We start from the raw sequence: 20,510 nt of genomic DNA, 5'->3' as shown, positions 1-20,510 counted from the left end.
AACGAGGCCAGACTCTCACTGCAGAGTCAGAAGTGTGGAACATGGGAAAAGACAACAAACTAGGGCAGAGAGCCCACGCAGCTCTCCATACCACAACAGACTCCAGCCAGGAGACCAGCTGACGCAGGCAAGGCTCCAGGCAGCTCTGGTTCCGCTTCACTTTCTGCAGGGAAGTGTCTTTCAGTATCTGGAATACATACAAGATGCAACTTTATTCATGGTTACCTCCACACTTTGCCCACATCCTTTTTGCAGAGCAGCTTAGATGCCAGGACCTGAACAGGTAACAGACATCCGCTAACGCCCACTGGGGCCACTGGTGTGCTGTCTGCTCTGAGGAATGGCTTTGTGCTTTGATCAGAGCACTGAGGTTCACCTAGCAGCACACTGAGCCAGGATTTAGGCTTCAATATTACTGCAGCCCATATGTTTCATACCAGTTTGTGGCAAACTGGATCAGGTTTTTTTTTCAGGAAGAAACCCAAACTGATCCATCAATGTGTTGCGGGGGAAAGGATTTCATTAGCAATAGGATTTGCTACACCAGATGATCAAACACCTGGTCTGAATTAGCAGGGCCTATGTAAAAAAATCCCCTCATTTTTAAAGCAGCTTGTATAGTAGAGCAGGAAGCAACATCCCAGCTCAAAAATAGTATCATTCTGCAGCTGGATGCTTAACTGGTCATTTTGTCTATTATCAGGTTGAGGGCAACTGCATGAGGAGAAGGATGTTAGGGATCCTGAGGCAATACACATCACACTGAACACAGCAGCAATGAAGGAGCAGTGGAAAAAGGCAAATACTGGACTGCAGCATCAACAAAACCCTTATCCTATGGACTTCACAATTTTTCAGTTCAACATGACCTGTAGTATGTCTTCAGCAAGGTCTGATGTTTAGTTATGTCTCAAAAATCCAGATGTCAAGTATCCATCATTTGTACATTTATAAAGACACTCTATACTCCTCACACACCTTCAGCAGCTTTGCCTTCATGGAAGCTGTGATGGAGGTTGGGTTGATGAACTGGAAGGACGGTGCAGCATTATTGGGATATTGGACAGGGAACATCACCAGCATCCTGACTCTGTGGTTGCCGCAGTGCACCGACACCGTACAGCTGCGACTCACCGCATCCATCTGTGAGAAAAAGCAATTGCTCTCCAGTGAGATCTCCCAGGACTTTTACATTTATTGTGGCTTAAATTCATGCTGTGGGACTGGTTCCTCTGCACATTACACAAAGTCATGCTGTTCTCAAGGGCAGGGAACACAGTGACAGCAAAACGCCCCAGGCAGATGGGGACAGTGCCAGTAGACCGACATTCCAGCATCCAGAGACTGTCCAAGCAGCACCAAGAAAGGGGCTCTGCTCCCAAAAGCCACTGCACCCCAGCCCACCTCACTTGGCCGTGGAGAGCTGGCCAGGCTCAGTGCAGCAGTAACGGGCACCTTCTATCATTCTGCACCACTGTCACAGAAAACTGCATCAGGATCATGCCATGAGCTGTGAAACCACCAGGGTGGGGAAAGGAGACAGGCAGCTGCCTTGAGCCTCCAAGCCCAGTTCAGGGCTGTGCCTCCAGTGAGCTTCTAGGCACAGAGGAGAGTTTGGAGTGCAAGGGAGAGGGCAAAAGTGAGGGACAGAATACAGGGTAGGGAGGGCTCAGCAGATGGGACTCAGAACCAGTTGAAATGAGATCAACTGCATGGAACAAGTCACCTTCCACTCTGCAGTCTAGGCAGAGAAGAAAACACCATCCAGACTTCTCACGATCAGCCAGTGTACTTACTGTGCTGAAACATTTTTCTCACACCAGTGTCTGGGATTATTCTCTTTCTTACTACCCCTGGCCAAGAGGATCTCGACAGCACAAAATAAAACTTGCTTACAGACAGCAGTCACTGCAGCAAAGAAAGTTCCCCTCTAAAGGCTTCAATAAGCCAGCCTGCACACATCCCCTCATAACAAGCCAGCAAAAGGAAACTCTGTACCTCCACATTGACATTTCGGATCTGCACATTGATCAGTGAAAACTCCTGCTGCAGTGTTTGAGGCAGCCCCAGTTGGTCGGTTTTCTTTCCCACCAGGGAGTCATTCAGGAAATCTTCTTTTAAGGCTGACAGGAAAGATGCATAACAAGTTGAGACAAGCTATAACAGGCAGAGTTTTTCACATGATGTCAGGAGGCAGCCAAGACAACAGGTTTTCCTCTGCTCTTCTGGCACATGGAGCTATGAGTTTTTACCTGGCAAAGACCTGTGAGCTGGAACATCTCAGCTGTTGTTTGGAAGCAAGTTTCTGACCCTTCTCTTTAAAAATCCAAAGTTTTCTGCACAGAGGGCTCCCAGGAAGGTTACAGAACCTGCCTGTACTCTGTACAGTCCTAAATGGTCCCTCTCATGTGAGACCCTTTTTCCTCCCTACACAGTGCTGCCAGAGTCACGATCAGCTGAACTGGAGCATCTCAGTTCAACAGGAAAGAACTGCAGCCCTAGCAGTCTCCAGGAGAAGCTCTGGTCTTTGGGACTAACACCCCACCACTCCTGACTTTCAGGGCAGGCTTCCAAAGCACAACAATGCTTTGGGAGAGAGCAGGGAGTATTTCTGGTCCTAATAGAAGCTTAATTCATTTGCAACAGCCATTTGCATTTAATGTTGCAAAGCACTCTAGTGCTTTAACAGCCTTTAAAGACTCATCAAAATACTGGGTATAACTCTCCAGTTCCAGTAGCTTTTAGGAGGACAGCAACCCCTGAAGGCATTTAAACAGCCAGGCAAGCGCTGCAGGACACAAAGAATTACAGTTAAGATAACAAACTTCACTGAGTTTCAGAAGACTTCAGAATTCAGAAGAATCTGCCTGTGGTTGTGCCTGGGTTTTGCCTCATTTCTTGCTGGGTACCTCCATAAAGGCGTTCTGCTGTGGCACCACTTCTTAAGAAGGTCAAATATTATTTTTTGATGATGGTTCTGAGGACACAAGAGAAGTCCTAATTTTTCAGCTGTCATTCTCACACTTGCAATATCACATTGCACAGACTACTCCCAGCAAAAACAAACAAATGAAAAGAAATGCAAGAAGTTGACCTTTTATAAGCATTTGCCTAGAAGTTACTGACTTTGCTGCAGGGACAAATACCTGGTATTACCACTACCCAGTGAGCTGCTGGATTTGGATAGGTTGGATGCTTAGCCAATCATTCTTGTTTGCAATTCTATTACAGCACTTAGATATATTCCAGAAAAGGGAGCTGAAAAGGAGATTAAAGGAAGATCAGTGGCTCTCAGGGAAGATAATTATTTCTAGCTCAAGACACCACATAGCTTACTGAAAAGCCATCTCAAAGGTTCCCAGTATGGGCAATACCCTCCCTTTGTCTTCTCCTCCCATTCCCTTCCAATTAGTTTTTAATCCTCCAAAGCCACGCACTGGTACAGATTCCTAAAGCTCCTCTGTAAGCAGCAGCAAGAGCTGTGCAGCAAAGGCACAGCTGGGGCTCTTTCATTCACCTGCAGAGCGCTGATCTCTTCAAAAGATCCCCCAAAGTGCTTTACTAAAATAACATAGAGGCTTTGTCTGCAGCTGAAATGCAGCCACCCCCAGGATGAAACATCAACAGTCCATAATAGCTTTTTGGCTAGAAAGAACTGAAATTCCTACCTAGGAATTTGCTTGTGCACTAATCCTGCAGTCATGTTATTTGCAGCAACATCTACCCTGCTACAGAAAAGCTATTTCATTCCCTTTGGCCATGAGGAAAACCATAACATCTGAACCAAAGAAGAAACCACATGGGATGGTTGTATGTGCCTCATCAGGGACAGTGGAAGAGTTAACTCTCTCCTGTGGAAAAAAGTGAGGTCAGGCAGCCAAAATGAGAATGCTCCCAGTAGGAGCAAGAGAGATTGTGCTGCCCCAGAAGCACTGCTCATGGGGAGCACAGGTATCTGGGGCTTTTTCTATCATCTTATAGAACCCTGACATAGACAGAAGTTCTGATGGCTTTCAGAAACTTGTTCTGCTGACACACAGGACAGGAGGCAGAGAGGAACTTCACTGGCAATTTCTGAGCAAAAAACTTTTAGTTAGGAAGAAATGCTTTCACTAAGGGACCTCACAACTGCTCCTTTATTGAAGGGACAGACATTAGACCACTTTCTCCCCTTCTCTGCAGTTCACTGGCAAGCCAAAGGGTGAATCAAATTGCATCCCCATACACCCATCACATGGGGATCCATTGTGGCACAGCTACAACACTGAAAGGAGCTGTGAATTTAAACCCAAACTGACATAAAGGCATTGGTGCACCCAATTCTTCTTTCTCATTGTAGCTGCAGAAATCCCTTTAGATAACTTTTCTCCATGCACATCACCATGTGACGCTATAACCTCTTCTTGTACTTACACTGTCCAAACACTAACCCTGAATGTTTAAACTGGCCACAGCCTTAACCACACAAACCCTCCTTTATGTTCCTTCCTTGCATGCCTTCTTTTCTGTAGGGACAAATAAATACTTTCTGTCAAAGTATCTCCCATCCACCCCCTCTGTATCTCAGATGCCAGGGATATTATCCCTCTCCCTCTGCTCTGCCAGCCTTCAGTCACCTCTCATCAGTACATGACCAAAACTTTATGACCTATCTCCGTATCTACTTCTGGTGAAGACACCAGAAAACACCCCTTTGTTAGATCAGTTCACACAGTGATCCCAGCAGAATTGTTTAGGTACCAGGTGTGATATATGCAGCTTGCGTCAGAGTGCCTTACTCACACACTCCTCTTCTGTGGGTTCATCTCTTGGCTTTAATCTATCTTCTCAAAAGGCAGAACCTACATTCTGATTGTCTTACTTTTGGCAACAAGCCACAACTACAACCTAGAAAGCATGCAATTAAATTAAAATCATGACAAGGAAGGTGTTCATTTTACAGCTAGAATCATTGCATTAGAAGAGAAAAAACCTGGGAGGACTATCCTGAGGAACCCCTAATGTTTCTCCTCCTCCCTGATGAGGAATCCATTAACCTTTCAAACAGCGGCAGGTTGTGCTTTGCCTATGTTTTCTTATGCCAAGATATATCTTCTTCCCACCACAAGCCATCAAGTTGAGCCACCAAGCCACCACAAATTGAGGTTCCACAAGCCATCACTTTTCTCACCTTCCTCATCCCCATGTCCAGAGTTATGCTGGGGCTCCGCCTCCTGAGGGTGAAGGGTCTTGTCTGGCTCTGGCAGGTGAGAAATCCCATCAATGAGGTCCTCAACTCCATCCAGGATATCATTAGCGCAGAGCTGAAAAGAACAAACACACCCACATGCTGCACAAGAGAATCCAAGCTGTGGGAAGAGCCACCACTAAACAACTCACTTCTCCCGACAGATGGATTTGCAAGGTAGGTCTATCCACGCAAAGTCATGACTAAGACTGTACTGTTCCTGTGACAAAGACAGGTGATCTTTCATTTTCCAGCACCCTCAACTCTGTCACCTCAGAGAGCCTGGCCAAATCTCCTGCTCACTTTAAAAGCCACTTAATTGACAGGGCCTGGCTAAGAAACAGAAGTCAAAATTTAGTCAAAACTAAAACTGATATTACATTAATTCCTTGAATTAATTTGTTAAAACTTGTTTAGTTTTTTAGATCAAATTTAATAGTAGCACACTTTCTGCATTTGACATTTACACTCCAGTAGGATCTAGAGACCCAGGTGCACACAAGGGGCCCTTACTGTTCTAGGTCCTGTATCAAAATGAGACTATAAACCCCTGGATTTTAAGTTCAGCACAAGAAAACTGGGAAGATGAAGGGGAAGAGAAAGGATAATGGTGTGATGTAGCAAATTACAGCATTGGTCACCAGCAACATGCCATCATGTGTGTAGTTTGATCCAGACAAAGACAAGGACAAAAGAGTGGGAGCCAGTAGAGGAAAAATAAAGGCTCTGACATGAACGAACTATTGATTTAAAGACAGGAAAGAAATCAAATGTTGACAAATATATCAGGTAGGAGTAAAGGGTCATTTTTCACAGAGAAAGTTTGTTACAGACCTGCAGGACTCCTGCAGGATCTGTGCTGGGACACATGCTTCTCAACATATTCATTAAAAACCTGGAATAGGAGGTGAATAGTGACATGACCAGGTTTGCTGATGCCACCAAGTTTTTCAGGACAGTAACAAGTGTGGCTGACGGCAATCACCTTACAAGAGTAACTGTATTAAAATGAAAGATGAACTTTGGCTCAGATAAATATAAAGCAACATACATTGGGAAAAATGGCAAGCCGAGGGAACAAGAGGTAGAAGCCAGACTAAGCTGATGATTTCATGGAATTATGCCAAACAATTTACAAACTAAACTGAGTACTGAGAATTCTCTGGAAAAAACCAAAGTTCAGATCCCCATCCCCAAAGGTATATACTAGAACTGAAAAAGGGTCATGAAAGGCAAAAGGATAATCAAAGTTGTAGTACAAAGGATGAATTAAATCAAGACCTTTTGACTTGAAAGAGGAGGTGGCTGAGAAGGATATGATGGAGGCCTACAGAATCATCAGTAGCACATATGTAGAGAATATGACTCACTTAATCTTCAATGGAATAAAATCAGGTGGCAAAATAAACAAATGAGCTGGTTTACCACACAACATGCAGAAAAACCATGAAACTCCTTGTTGTTATGGTGTTTAAGGTGACAAAAATTTATACAGGTCCAAGAAAAAACAAAACATGTCTATGGAAGTGACAATCATCAAGCTCCATCACATACAAAGATGACAGACTCAATGAGCCTATAAGTTGCAAATGGCAGGAGGACATTTGAAAAAAACATCGTTCCATGCCTGCCTCCTTCTTATCCCCTCCCAAGACATCAGCTGAAGATGGGACATGGCCATGTGGCCCATTGTGGCCATATGAACCTCTGGTATGAGCCAGCACAGCTATTCTAGTAATTACATCAGAATCTGTAACTGCTGCAGATCCATACACTCCGACCACCCACCCCAGGCTTAGAGGCAATAGACACAAGGGGAGGTAGAGGAGGGCACAATCCCTACATTACCTGGCACCTAAACAACCAAGAAATACAGTCTTGTAGCCATGGACGCAGCATTTTAGAGGCAATGCAGGCAGTAACTGCCCTCCACCTTCTCCAAACAAACTTCTGCACTTAATGTTAGACAACAAAGCAGCCTTGCACAGACACAGAAACTTTTGAGACACAGGCTTAAAAGAGAAGACCTATCACAGATCTCCTTGGGGATGTTTTTGGGCTGGATCTGTAGAGGAAAGTGAAGCAGCAGCTGGCTTTTGTGTCTGCAGCTCTGTGATACCAGAGGAGTGATTGGGAGTGCAAGGAAGGGGATGTGAATCCAGCCTGTAAGAAATCTGCCTACGGTTCAAGAGCCAGAGTGCCCACATACCCTCTGCAACTGAGAGTCAATCCGCCACATGCGCAGGGTCTGATCCCGGGACCACGTAACCAGCTGGTAATCTTTAGAGCCTAAAGAGGACAGAAACAATTAGAGACCCCACTGGAAAACAGAGACTATCTCAGCCCTGTGCTTAGAGTAAACAGATTCAAACAAGCCAGCAGGCACATCCAAATGGATAAGGCACAAACTGAAAGGCAGAGCAAGTCCTTTTCTGCTTTGATTGACCCAGGTACATAAACCTTTGTGCCTCCTCACACCACAGTTAACACACCTCTAAAATGGCTGTGATTTACAGGCCAAAAGCACAAAGCAATAATGAATGTGACACAACCAGGAATAAACAAGACCCACAACAATATTTATTTAAGTAGAAGAAATAGTATGGTAAAAAGAAATGTTTCTTAACTATAACTGTAAAGTGAAAATATCTTCTAATTCATCAAGTCTGTTTCAAGAGGTAGATGTTTTAAAATATTTTTAAGCAATGAGAAGGTGTTTCTGCCATTCCTCTTCTTGCTTCTGAAAGAGCTGGATGATGCCAAGTTCAGGTTGTAAGGAAATAAATCTAACCACATACTATCAACAGGCAGAGGTACACAGACCTATTTATGTCCATGTTTATGTCTTGTGATACAGTTTTAAGTTTCCCTTGTCAAACAGCTGCTATGCTTAAGAATTTGCTGCTGCACAGCTGCTTCCTACACCCCTCTGCTGAGGCACAGGGGCTGTCTAAATACAGCACAACAGACTGTGGAAGGAAATTTGTGCTATCTTGGTTGTCTCCACACTAGAGCAGACTTGGAATGTTTGTGTGATTGATACATGTTGCTTGAGACAAGCAAGACATCCAATCCCAGGTATGTATCTATTAACTCAGCTAAGACAACCAACTCTAGCTCAAGCCTGCTGAAATGTTCACAAATTGTTTTGGACTGTGCCTCCAGATCCTAACACAGTTCTCCATTGCTCTCCTCTTTTTGAAAGAGGAAAATCAAGTATTGGAGAAGGAGGTGACTTAACTGAATGGCCCCAGCAGCTGATGGCAGAGGGCTGGACCAGCACTTTTATGCAGCACTGCAAAGCTGTAGCACAAGTGACACCAAAGCCAGACATGCACATTCTGTCAGTGGCAGCTGAGGTGCTGGAAACAAAGCTGTGCTCTGTGTGGTTATGCAACCTCTGGTATGGAATCTACTATTCTTAGCTGCTTACACTAGAAAATTTAGTCAGGACTGAACTCTAACAGCAGACTCTCTATCCCATGTTATTCCTCCCTTGCCTTGGCCAGCATACAAATAAGGTGGGCTTGCTGGGTCTGTGGTCTGGGATATGCTGGAGGCTGCTGATCCAGGTCATGATATGAGGAGTTAACTGGTTAACCTGCAGCTCTGAGCAGGGAAAGGGTACCTGCACTCAGGCACCTATCTAATAATTTGCACAATTTATTCTGGAAGTTAAAAAAAGACTCCCAGGAGAGTAGAAGCAATGAGAGTCACCACTGACCCACTCAGCATTTGGTAGATTTGCTTTGTTAGCATGTAAACAAGGCAGTGCTTCTCTAAGCACTGCCCTAAAACCAGTTCAGAACAGCTGTACTCTGAGGGGGGCAGTGGAGGGCACGAAGGTGGGCAGGAGATACTTGAAGGAAAGGCAAGACTAAAAAAACAGCCTTGCAATGGGGACCCAGGTCTCCACACCCTCAGTTAGCTGACAGCCACAGTGTAGGGAAGACAGCACATTCAACCCTTAACTCACCTTCTTTCTGCTTCCTCCACTGAAACTCCAGCACCACATCATCATGTCCCACAAAAGTGTGGACAGGCGTGTTCAGGTCAAAGACATTCCAGAGGAGGAGACTGTTTTCCCGACGAAGTTGGGGGACCATCACTGTCACCAGTCCATTGCTGAAAGGCTTGGAGAGAAACACCTTTCCAGTTAGCCAGAGAGAGTTATGCTGCTATTATCACACTCTCATTTTTCCCTTTTCCCACCAACACGAATATGAAGGTTTTAAATGAGCTCAGCACAAAACAGAACCAGGCCAAAACCAGGGAAGGTCCAAGGCAATTGCTGTGCAAAAAAACTGTTTCAAGGGGTAAGATGTAGTACACTGAGACACTCCATGCAGCTCACTTAAGATGAGTAACTTCTTTCTGCTGCTTCCTCACTTTTCATCTGTGAGGCTGGAGGGATTTCACCACTGACTTTTCACTGGGAATCCTTACTGCAGTCTGCCTGGAGCTGCAAGAACTGCTACCTGGGGACTGAGCCCTAGCGGCTCTTCAGGGTCACAATGCTCAGAGGAATATGGAAACCAATCCTACACTCCTCATTTTGGACAGGAAAAGGGGATCAAGACTTAAGGCACAGCACAGGCTTCAGGCCACATTCAGATCTCTGAGGATTATGATTGATGTTAAGAGCCTTAGCTTCACTTGGGTAGGTGCTTGCTCACTCCTTCTCCTGAATGCCCCCACTTGGATGTTGCTTTTCTACACCTTTCAGGCACCAAGAAGTATTTTTAAAATCAACTTAACAATGTCCACAAGTAGAACTGGAGAAATCCTATGGCAGTTCTTTATTTAATGTCACTGCGCATTCTTCTCAGAGCACAAGTGGAACTGGTGGGAGTTTCTCACTCACCGTGTATCTTGCCTTCCAGACGGGAACCTGGCATGGAAGGATATTGAGGTATTTCCGAGGCTGACGGTAATCCCAAAACTTGAAAAAAAAAAGCAACAAACCAAGAGAAAGGCAAGCAAAGGCAGGAGTCAGCTGCCTAGTGCTTTCAGACTGTAGTTTTCCATGTGACTTGCAGATAGAACAGACCAAAAAGCATGCCAGGGTGCCCACAGCATCATTAGTAATCCCATTCATTAACAGCAGAGACGGCCCCAAAGGACAAATACCAAGCTATCAGCAGCTGGCAGCATCCCTTAGAAAATGAGTTACTTGGGGTCATATTCACAGTGATCATAGCTTGAGTAATTAGAGCAGGGAGACAGGCAGCCTGCTTGGGCTTTCAGAGTTACAAGGTACCCTGCAGGCTGCCAGCCAACGTGCCAGTCCAGGCTGGAGGCAGGCCCACCCTGCTGTTACTGCTAATTTTCTAATGAAGAATCTAACCTTTTGCTTTGCTAGAATACACATCAATTGCCTCAGAGCTTAGCTCAGTGTGAATGAACTCCACTTGGCTGACATACAAAGCACACTATTTTCTCCCAAGTAAGAGTCCCTGCACAGCAGTGCTTGCAGGCAGTCTCTTATTGATAGTCCTGTTCAACATAACTTTGGAAACTCCAGGGGCTGAAGTACGTCTCCCCACAAGTTGCTGTAATCAGCTTGAGGCTGGCAACATGCATTTCAGAAAAAAGGCTCTTCCAGCATGTGTGGTCTGTTCCTTTCTGGCAAGCAACAGGCAGAGGCAGTTGTTTTCAGTGTCAGTACTGCCCTAATCACCACATATGTGGCAAACATATGTGCACCCATTCATCAATGACCTCTGCCTGCTCTGAAAGTGCAATTCTGGCTCAACACACCAGGTGGCCAGAAACCAAACAATAAAGATCCAGATCTTGCCAATGGCAAAGCACTCCCCAAAACTTCAGCACCAGCAGAAGGGGATCCTCTCCACCATCCTTCCTACTCCCAATTCGTAGAAGGAATCGCAGAAACAACACTTACCCTGACAGAGTTGTCCTGGCTGGAAGTGGCCAGTGTATACTCATTGTCAGGATGCCAGTCCAAACCATGGATTTTGGAGAGATGAGCTGCCAAATACTCCACTGCAGTGCTGGGTTTCTGCAAGGAGAGATACTGACCTTCTCAGCACAGAACACCTGAACACTTTGGTCTAGTTCTCTGGCATAAAAAAGACACACTTTAACCAGGGCAAGACAGTTAGAACAACCACCCCTGCTGGGGAATGGCAAATAGCTCAGCAGAAGTAGTTGAAGAAAAAATCCTGTGAAGGTATGGCAAATTCCAGTCACCAAGTGCAGCCCTAACCACACTTTATGCTCAGTTAAACAGTGAAGTACTATGAGATCAAAAGGAAAACTTTAATAGGAACAGTCTCTGAGGAAAGAGGCTACCTACATGCTCTCTTCAGGCTCTTGGACTCCAATTTCTCTCTAGTTTAAACTGACCCACAAGAGAGATCTGGGATCAAGTAGTGCACATTTCCTCAGTATTTATCTGTCACCAGAGGAGTATCTGTACTGGGTAGGTGGGAATATGTTAAGACAGCTCAAAAGTCCCTCAGCTTACCCTTTTGTCCCATATTCGGACATCCCCATCATGGCTTGTTGCTAAACAGTTGGCATTTTTCTTGTTCCATTTCACCTGGGAAGCTCCAGCTGCAGTACAAATAGAGCAGGCCAAAACAAGCAATTAAAGAGAAAACAGCAAAGTAGTCCCAACATCTGGACCTAGAGCTGCTCTTAGGCCAGGAAAGACAGTTCAGAGGAAGGATATCCCAGAAGCCAGCATAAAGGTTGGCATGAAAATTATTAATTCCTGGTTCCTCAGTGTATCATTTTTACCCTCAGGACAGCAAAGCAAGTGTTCCAGTTGCATTCTTAGAGCTCTTTATCACATCTTCTATCCAGGGACTGTACCTGATTAGAATACTCATGGTCCATTAGCTCCAATGGAACAACCTCCTCCAGACCAGAAATGTAAGTTCATCACCTCCTTCCCAAATCCTCTCTTTTTATTCAAGTTACTTCTAAGTGCTTAGGGCCTGTTTCATCTCCCCACCACCCCCCATACTATCAGCTGCTACACAGGCAATTAGTGCTATTGATCTATGATTAAAATACAGGTGTAGGAGAAAGCTGCAGTGCAGGTGACCTTGGGTGTGGCCAGCTGGAGGTGGACTGACTGGGTGGACCAGAAGGTCCATCTGTCAAAATACACCACAGAAATCAAAGACACCAATGACACTGTAAAGAAACCAAATGATGGTCTAGATATGACTTATATGTGATATCATGAGGGACTCAGTCAAATCAGACAATGGGTTGTTATTTCTAATAGAAACAAAGCACAGCTCCAGTTAACATGGATTGCTCAGGTATTGTAAGCATAATTCATCTGCTCATCCTTATTCCACCAGTATTTTCAAACCTTTTGAGCTATCAGAAAGGTGAGATCCATGAGAAAGCCAAACAGATCTCAGCCTGCTGCTACTCCTCACCTCTGCTACCCACCTCCTGCTGCATGGTGAGCAGATTCATCCTGACAACCTGGCTAAAAGCTATTCTGGGGGATAAAAAGCTGCAAATAGATTGCCAGTTGATTGATTTGATCCACTCACTGAAGGGTACACAAATGTCTGGACCAGCATGAAACAGCATCAGGCACAGGGGGAAGGAAGGAAGCAAGGAGGCTTTCTGAGGAGAAGGCTGCTGGGCTGGTTCAGCCATGAAACCTCACCCCAGACATCAGAACCGACCACTGCTTCTCTCTGACTCAGTAAGGTTTTTGCATTTCTGTGACAGAGAGGTTTGCTGGCTGGGAGGGGAACGGGAGCTGCTGCAGATGTGTAGCCTAAGGAGATGTAAGCAGCAGAGCATGAGAGTTACACATTGTGAGGAATTGCTCCAGTGCTGGGGATGGTAACTCAGGGAAAGGACGTCTTGCTCATCATCTGTGCCCAGTCCCAGCTCCAGCCAGTAAGGATGGATACACAGCACCTGCCAGAAGGTGGTATTGCAGGGGCTGGACACTCACCTTGCTAGCAGCCAGGACAAGAGCCTTTCCAGAACAAGCACAGCCCAAAGATAGCACCCTGTGTGCTCCCTGCATGTTGCAGGTGCTGCAGGGAAGTGAATACAGCCAGCTGCTGTACCCAACCCTGAGTGAGTGAGGGGACAGGCTGGCACAGAGAGCTGCCTGAGGCATGGTTTAGTTCCTTGGCTGATTCAGTCAAACATAAAAGGACGTGAGGAAATTACAGGCAAGCAACTCAGGACAAGCAGCACAGCAAGGTGGAAAGCAGGGAGGAAGCTCCACATGGCCATTCACCAACGTCAGGGCAGCAAGTCCAAGTACTATAACTGCCCTCCATGCCTGGAAACCACATCTCTTCTGAATTCTGCTTCTCTAAAAGGAGTTGTGAACTGGAGCTGCTCAGCCTGCTCCTACATGGGACAATCACATATGGTGGCACTTCGCCATGCCTGGCCTTAGAGTGTGAAGGGAGGGAAGAGTAACAGTAGGAGCATGCAAAAGAAATGTTGTTTAATGCCTACATCACACAAATCAGACTTACCAACTGCAGAAAGTGAGACTGTGGGCTTCCTGGTGTCTCTGAAATACAATGTGGCCTCTGTGAGTACACACAGCATAGTCCACTCTTCCCAGCGAGCTCCCTGCTATTCCAGTGCTAACGTTATTGTTGCCTTGGGACTTAATGTACCTTCTGCTTACCAAAAGACACCAGCATTAAATGGAATAAAGGTGACCAGCTGGAGGACAACAACCACACTGGAAATGTTCAAGACCAGGCTGGATGGGTCTTGGTGCAACCTGGTGTACTGGAAGGTGTCCCTGCACTTGGCAGGGGGATGGAACTAGATTTTTAAGGTTCCTTCCAACCCAAACCATTCTATGATCCCGTCTTGCCAGCACATGCAACAGGAAGTTTAGGACAGAGGGCAGAGCTGGACTGGACTAGAGGGAGGAGAAACATACACGATGTCTGGCATATTGCAACTGGATAGGCAAGGAAACAGAGCTCACAAATTGTTGCTGCAGGAAGCAACAAAACAGCCTTTCCAAGGAGGATTAAAGGAATAAACAGAGCTGTGGAAGCACTCAACAAAAGCCACTGATGCGTTTGTCGAGCCTTTGCAGATCCTGATTCAAAGCAGATGGAGCAGTTACTACAGAGCAAAAACTTCATGTCTAGCATATAATAACAAAATTAGTAGAAAATCAGCCCAGCTGTGTGCAGACCAAATTCTGTCTGTCTACAAACCAAATTCTGCAATGGCAGAAACCAGTGTGGCACCATGACAACTCCTAGCAGCCAGGGCGTAGATCAAGGCAATAATTTACTTCCTGGCCTTGCTCTTCAGGAATTCACCTGCTCTTTCATGAAAAGTTACAGTGAAAATAAGGAATATTGTCTTCAGCTTTTTCTGTTTGCTGAAAAGCAGAACATTTTCTGAAATGGACTGCATCTCTCCCTCTAAGAGTTTCTGCTCAATCAAAAAGTTATTTTGTATGAAAAATTAAGTGGGGAATTTCCAGGTGCCCTTACTGCAGGGCTACCTCCCTAGGGTGTCATTAGAGACAGTCACTTCAGCAGGATGTTAATTTGCTGGAGGCCAGCAGCGCCAGGACCTCAGTGCCACAGCAAGCTCAGAGCCTTTCCTAGCACAAGTGGGATGTAGAAGCTTTGAGACTGCCTAAGGAAGCAGTTCTAAGCAAGTGATACAGACACAAAACAATGGAAGGGAACAATAGAGTTAAAGGAGGACTTTTGATAACAACCTTCAGAAATCTCTATTTTTTCTGCTTGGTATTAAGATAGTTTCACAGGAAAACAACCGGCAGTTATTTTATCTCTATGTCTTTTAATTACACATTAATAATATATTGTCATTCTCGAGCGCCATTTAACCAAGGATCTAAGTGCTTGTTCATAGGAGCTAAGCAAGCCTCCGGGTAGCCTGGTGCAGTGGGGTTATATAATTATCCTCCTATTATAACTGAGCAAGGGAGGCAGACAGGAAGAAAGTGATTTGCTGTAGGTTATAAAGAGTTGTACAGCCAGCAAGAGATCCCAGCAGTTGCAGTGCCAGCTCCTGGCTTCTCAGGTATAAAATGTGGGGCTTAAATCTGGACATAGAGTTGGAAATATCTGCTACCCTGAAAATATTCCTGCAGAAAGCAGCACCAGGAGACAAGGCAAGGTACAAGCAGGAAAACCTTCCTGAATACCATTGTCAGTCTTCCCACCACTGAGGGAGAACCAGCAACAATCACTGAATTTAGTAGAAAATGGCTATAGGATCATGAAATGGTGCTCACTAATTCAGCTAAAAAACCCCAACAAGTAGAACACCCTTGGGCTCCAGGAAAAGCCTCTGAGGAAATAGCTGAAGTGGGCAGGGAGTGAAGCCAGACAATTGTAGCTTAACTGTACCACTCTACTGCCCATCACTGACTCTGAACTGACTTGAAAATAGGAGAGCAGAAGTTGTCTTGGAGACAATGGGAAGTAGCTGAAGTCCCTGGAAGCACAGCTAAAGAGCAGCACCCATCAGGGCGTGCTTTGCCCTGCAAGCTGATAATTATGGAAAAGAGTCCAGTGATTTCCCCAAAATGAAGAAACATACTGATTCTTACTTGATGTCCCAAATGTAGATGTATGTGTCCACAGAACTGGTGACCAGTAGGTCTGGCTCAAACACTGCCCAGTCCAGATCACTGCAATCACAAAAATCATAGATCAGTAAAGAAAAGCACAGAGTTTGCATCAACTTCTCACAAGCAGCCAGTACATTTTCCAACAAATTCACAGCAGCTCCATGACATCTACTGAAAGTTTTAAAGTAAAAATCAAGATCTTAATAATTTCTCTAAGTAAATTCCAAGAAGCAATGAAATGCTTCTAAGTAAATTCCAGTGAAGCATCCTCCTAGCCCTGAACTTTACAGCTACTGTGTGTGTGCTCTTTCCCCTCCAGGCAAAGGGACACTGTCTCAAAGAGTTCTCAGTAACCACACATCCTTGGCATCAACCCCTCACTCTGGGATGCCTCCCTGTTGGGAACACCAAGTGCACCTGGGACACAAACAGCCTCCAGTCAGCCCAAACAACTCTAATTTCAAGGGCTGCAAATACTTTACACAGTCAGAAGCTTGAGTAAAAACAGTCCTTCAGCTGCATTTCCAACACAGCATTGAAATATGACTTCAAAACAAGAGGTAAAAATCTCCCCTGCGCCATTTTAACACTCTCTAAACTTGGTCTGTGGGATTTACCTGCCTTAATTAAGCTGCTATCACACAGAAACACAGCTGAGATTCAACTTCATAAACATGCTGTCTGTTTCCCAGATGATGGCTGCTGCTCTTTACAAGGACAGCAGCCTAAGGCAATGACATTCAAGCCATCAAGGGCAAAGTTGATATATTGGGGGAGCCATGAGGGGGTAAGCCACTTCATGCATTACATCATCACCAAATGGGAAGGCAGTCCAATCCAGAGTGAGTAAAAACAGGCTCAGAGCCTGAGTGAAGCCAGGACCAAAACATTCAGCTTCTATGAAACAATGCATCTCTTTCCACTCAGCAGACCACAGCATTGCTTGTTCCTCACCTGATCACACGTGTGTGTCCTTGCAGAGATGTGCAAACTTCCCCATTACCTTCTTTCCACTTATACAGGTCAACACGCTGATTGCTCTGCAATTTGATGGAAGAAAGGAGAGACAGTCTCAGACCACCGAGGTAGGACATGGTTCTGTGTGTTAGGACCAGGTTTCCTTCACTTTGAACAACCACAGTTATCAATGAGTCATGCTGTGATTAGCCAAGTCCTTGCCCAAAGCAGGAAAGCAAAGATGAACTACAGGCTGCAAGGACTTTCAAAAGCTTACACTTTAATTGCATCCACTTAAAACCAGAGATAAACTAGAACGGGAGAAAAAAATCCCACACTGCAAAATCCACAAAATTATGTTTTCAGAATCTTTATTTCCTAACAACGTGCTGTAACTGCAGGCAACAGGCAGACAAACTCTCTCTGCAGGAATTACCCTGCCAGTCTGTTAGATTCACAACTGCAGTTTTTGGTGAGGGGGATGATGGATTACCACTGGTTGTCCTCAGCTCTCTCTCAATTCCCTTCTGGGATAATTGAGGGTCATTGCCAAATACAAACAATACAGTCCAATGGCTTCAAGGTCACCTCCTCAAGGGTACTCCCCCCATTCTTGCCAGCCCAGGAGAAAAACTCTAAGTGTCTATCACTAGCTGTAAAAAACAAAGGCAAACCAGATGTATCAATGACAACATTATTTAGGGCTCCTTCACTCATTCCAGGAATAAATCCTTGCCCAAATGCAGCCACACACAAAGTTACTAGAAACTAGTTATTGTGCTGTAAGTTCATGTTCTGTCTCAGTCAAGGTTCACTTCAGGCCAGGCCAACTCTAATCCTTCTGGGGCAGAAACTGCCTTTGTGGGTGCATACAGAGTACCAAGCACAGTGGATTATGGCTGGAAATTCATGCTGATTGTGCAAATCCAGAAAGAACAAGGCCTTAAAACGTTATTTTCATTAGCCCCTTGTTTTCAGACTTTAGGTAGATGAGGGAAAAGATAAGAGACTTCATAGAAACACACAGCTGTTGAGGTTGAAAAGACCTCTAAGATCACTGAGTCCAACTGTTACTTTACAATTTTTGTGGCAGGTTTTTTTTGTGGTGGTGGATTTTCTTCCTACCCCAAAACTGCTTCATGTGAATTTCAACCTGCAGATAGATAAAACATTACTGCTTTCTTTGAAATGGAAGGAAGGTCTCAGTCCAGCTCAGCAATAATATATGACATCTCTCTAACTGCTCACAGCAGGGCTGCACAAGAGCTTAGGGCAAGAAAAAACCCTTTGCATGTTTCTCATTGACAGAAGTATTTAAGGGGTAGAGTGAAATTACCCAGTGGGATTTATCCAGGACTCCAGAGACAAGATACAAGATAATGATCACCAGAGAGACTGCTCCTCCCAACAGGAGCATTTTCTAAAAAACTGTGGTTTTTTTAAGTATCAGTATTCACTTCCAACAATTTCATCATCCCCTTGCTCAAGAATCTGTGGCCACACAAAAGAAAATACAAGGATTTACAATTGAAAACAACAGCATTTCTGAAACAACAGCTTAGGAGTCCCCAGAAAGATGCTTGAGCCAAAGGGCAGACACAGATAAGCTCGGCAAAAGGACTTGCTCTAGCTCTTCTGGAAAGAAGCTAAACACAAGGACAGATTCCCCTCTGCCTGTACCACTTCAAATTAACAGGATTGCAAACCAGATGAGGCTGCTGGCAAACAGGATGGAAGTATTTTACATCCCTTTCCATCCACAGGGATGCAGAGGGATAAGATCCTTGGTCTGTCTTCAACACAGTGAAATGGCTTTAAAGGTGGTATTTTTGACCCAAATTGAAAAAGCTACCTGATCTCATCTTGGGGATTCCTCAACCAGTGTGTGTCAGCAACTATGTTCAAATCCCCAGAGCATCTTTGTTTACAAACAGAAGCAGCAAGGTTTGATGCCAGCAATACCTGGTTTCAGTCTCGAACAAGATGGGTTCCTGTATCCACTCAGAGCAGCAAGAAGTAGGCGTGCTCAGATGGCCAAGATGGGCACACTTTGCAGCAGTGTCTTGTTCAGATCAGCAAGAACTCATCACTGGATATTGTCTCCAGAGTGTGTTTGAAAAGAAGCTTTCCTGCTCCACTTGTGGCCTGCCCAGTGCACTTCCTTACCTGGTTTTGGTTTCCACAGACTGTATCCAGAAGTGGCATTGAAGGACACCTTTTTGCCAGTTTTACTAACTCTCTGCTCAGAAGCAGAATACTGCTGAAGGCACCTTTAAGACATCAGTCATGTGCCAGAGCTGGGAAGACACAGGCTGGGGAATTCCAGAGAGCAAACAGGCAGAGGATCCCAGCTGACAGCACCAGTCCACTTTTAAAACTGCCTTTAATTAAAAACACAGCTAACCCAGGAAGCAAGAGGAACAAAAATCCTAAGAAATCACCTTAAGGTGTTTTCTCAAAAGAATAGATGGAGAGATTTCTCCATCCCTAGCTAGTCCAGGACTCTCAGGCTACAAAAGCAGATACAACACATCAGAAAAGGCACCCTGGGAACAGTCTGCACCTGGCTGATGCCAATTGCCACAGTGCTGTGGGTGATGGCTGAGATTTCCACCAGCAGAGCTCAGGGCTCTGGGTGAACAAACTGCAGAGCATGACAACCAAGTATAGAGCAGAGCCAAAAACTGCAGTTGGTCTCACACAGCCATTACTGCTTCTTCAGCCCAGCCCACTGCCCCATGAAACTCCTCACCGATCCAGTCCATGCCCAGCTGCAAACCCCAGGCTGCAAGCCAGTATTGACATGTGTGATTTACAGACTGCCTGGTGCACCACAGCCGAGCAGCAAGACAGGGAGGTGAAAACAAAACAGCACGGAGCAAAAAAATTCAAGAAGTGCACAAATCTCAGACTGGAAATCAGAAAGAGAGCACTTTACTCCAGGAAAGGACCATTTGGATGCTTGATTTATTTGGCAAAGTGTTTTGTAAATGACAAGAAAGCAAAACTAGATTCAACCCTGACTGCCCAATAACTGAAAGCCATCAAGCTGAACAACTCGCTGGCAGTAAATCAGAGTTAGGCCTTGATCTTGCAATGTGACTTTCAGAATCATGTCTGTGCCAGCTCCACACAGCCTTCCAGCTCTGCAGAGGCTCACCCATGAAGGAAATACCAGAGAAGTCGATGAGTTACAGCTTTTAAGTGAGTAAACTTACCGAAGCTGCAAAGTAGTAGGCGTAGCTGTCGTGGGGGTTCCACTGCACCGCCCCAATGTCCCACTTGCTCTGCCGGGAGATCTTACGGTGACCCTCATTTGGCGCATCCAGGTTGACAATATAGAGGAAACGGCGACTGCAAGACACACAGACACAAAGGGGCTGCATCTCACAACCCCAAGCTCACATGGAGCTCACAGCCTTGTATCTAGAGGCACAAAAACCAAAAGAGGAGAAGCATTTCACAAGACAAGTGAAAGCACTATTTCTGAAAATGCTACATTTGACTACATATTCAAAATTGACTTTAAAAAAAAACACAACCCCCCCAACAAAGACAAGACACAGTGAAAGTAAACAGGATCTTCAAATGTAATAGATAGCTTACACCACAGAAAAACCCAGATAACTTGGATACAAAAGGAAGTGCTGGGAAATGGTGCAAACACATTCAAATAGGCTTTGCAGGCCTAATGCTGCAGCAGCAGAGCCTAAGTGGCACAGG

General features: G+C 45.1%; 1 protein-coding gene across 10 annotated transcripts in view; it reads right to left on the bottom strand.

Moving 5' to 3' along the window:
• Nucleotides 1-20,510, bottom strand: part of WDR59 (WD repeat domain 59) — a 49,976-nt gene that overhangs the window by 22,774 nt on the left and 6,692 nt on the right. For all 10 annotated transcript variants that reach the window (XR_015275248.1, XM_086847170.1, XM_086847168.1 and 7 more), the window contains 13 exons: nucleotides 20,006-20,141; nucleotides 16,785-16,870; nucleotides 15,810-15,890; nucleotides 13,726-13,763; nucleotides 11,718-11,806; nucleotides 11,133-11,249; nucleotides 10,092-10,169; nucleotides 9,204-9,360; nucleotides 7,437-7,516; nucleotides 5,171-5,303; nucleotides 1,999-2,123; nucleotides 979-1,143; nucleotides 92-187 (listed from right to left, as the gene is read on the bottom strand). Coding sequence is in view for 9 of the 10 variants with exons in the window: in XM_086847170.1 (XP_086703296.1) it covers nucleotides 92-187; nucleotides 979-1,143; nucleotides 1,999-2,123; nucleotides 5,171-5,303; nucleotides 7,437-7,516; nucleotides 9,204-9,360; nucleotides 10,092-10,169; nucleotides 11,133-11,249; nucleotides 11,718-11,806; nucleotides 13,726-13,763; nucleotides 15,810-15,890; nucleotides 16,785-16,870; nucleotides 20,006-20,141 (1,381 nt within the window). In the remaining variant the exon portion in view is untranslated. The remainder of the gene's footprint in view (nucleotides 1-91; nucleotides 188-978; nucleotides 1,144-1,998; nucleotides 2,124-5,170; nucleotides 5,304-7,436; nucleotides 7,517-9,203; nucleotides 9,361-10,091; nucleotides 10,170-11,132; nucleotides 11,250-11,717; nucleotides 11,807-13,725; nucleotides 13,764-15,809; nucleotides 15,891-16,784; nucleotides 16,871-20,005; nucleotides 20,142-20,510) is intronic.

Source organism: Cyanistes caeruleus, chromosome 12 (genome assembly GCF_971803275.1).
Source record: "Cyanistes caeruleus chromosome 12, bCyaCae1.hap1.1, whole genome shotgun sequence".
Taxonomy (NCBI): Eukaryota; Metazoa; Chordata; class Aves; order Passeriformes; family Paridae; genus Cyanistes; species Cyanistes caeruleus.
This window is presented reverse-complemented; position numbering and strand designations above follow the sequence as displayed.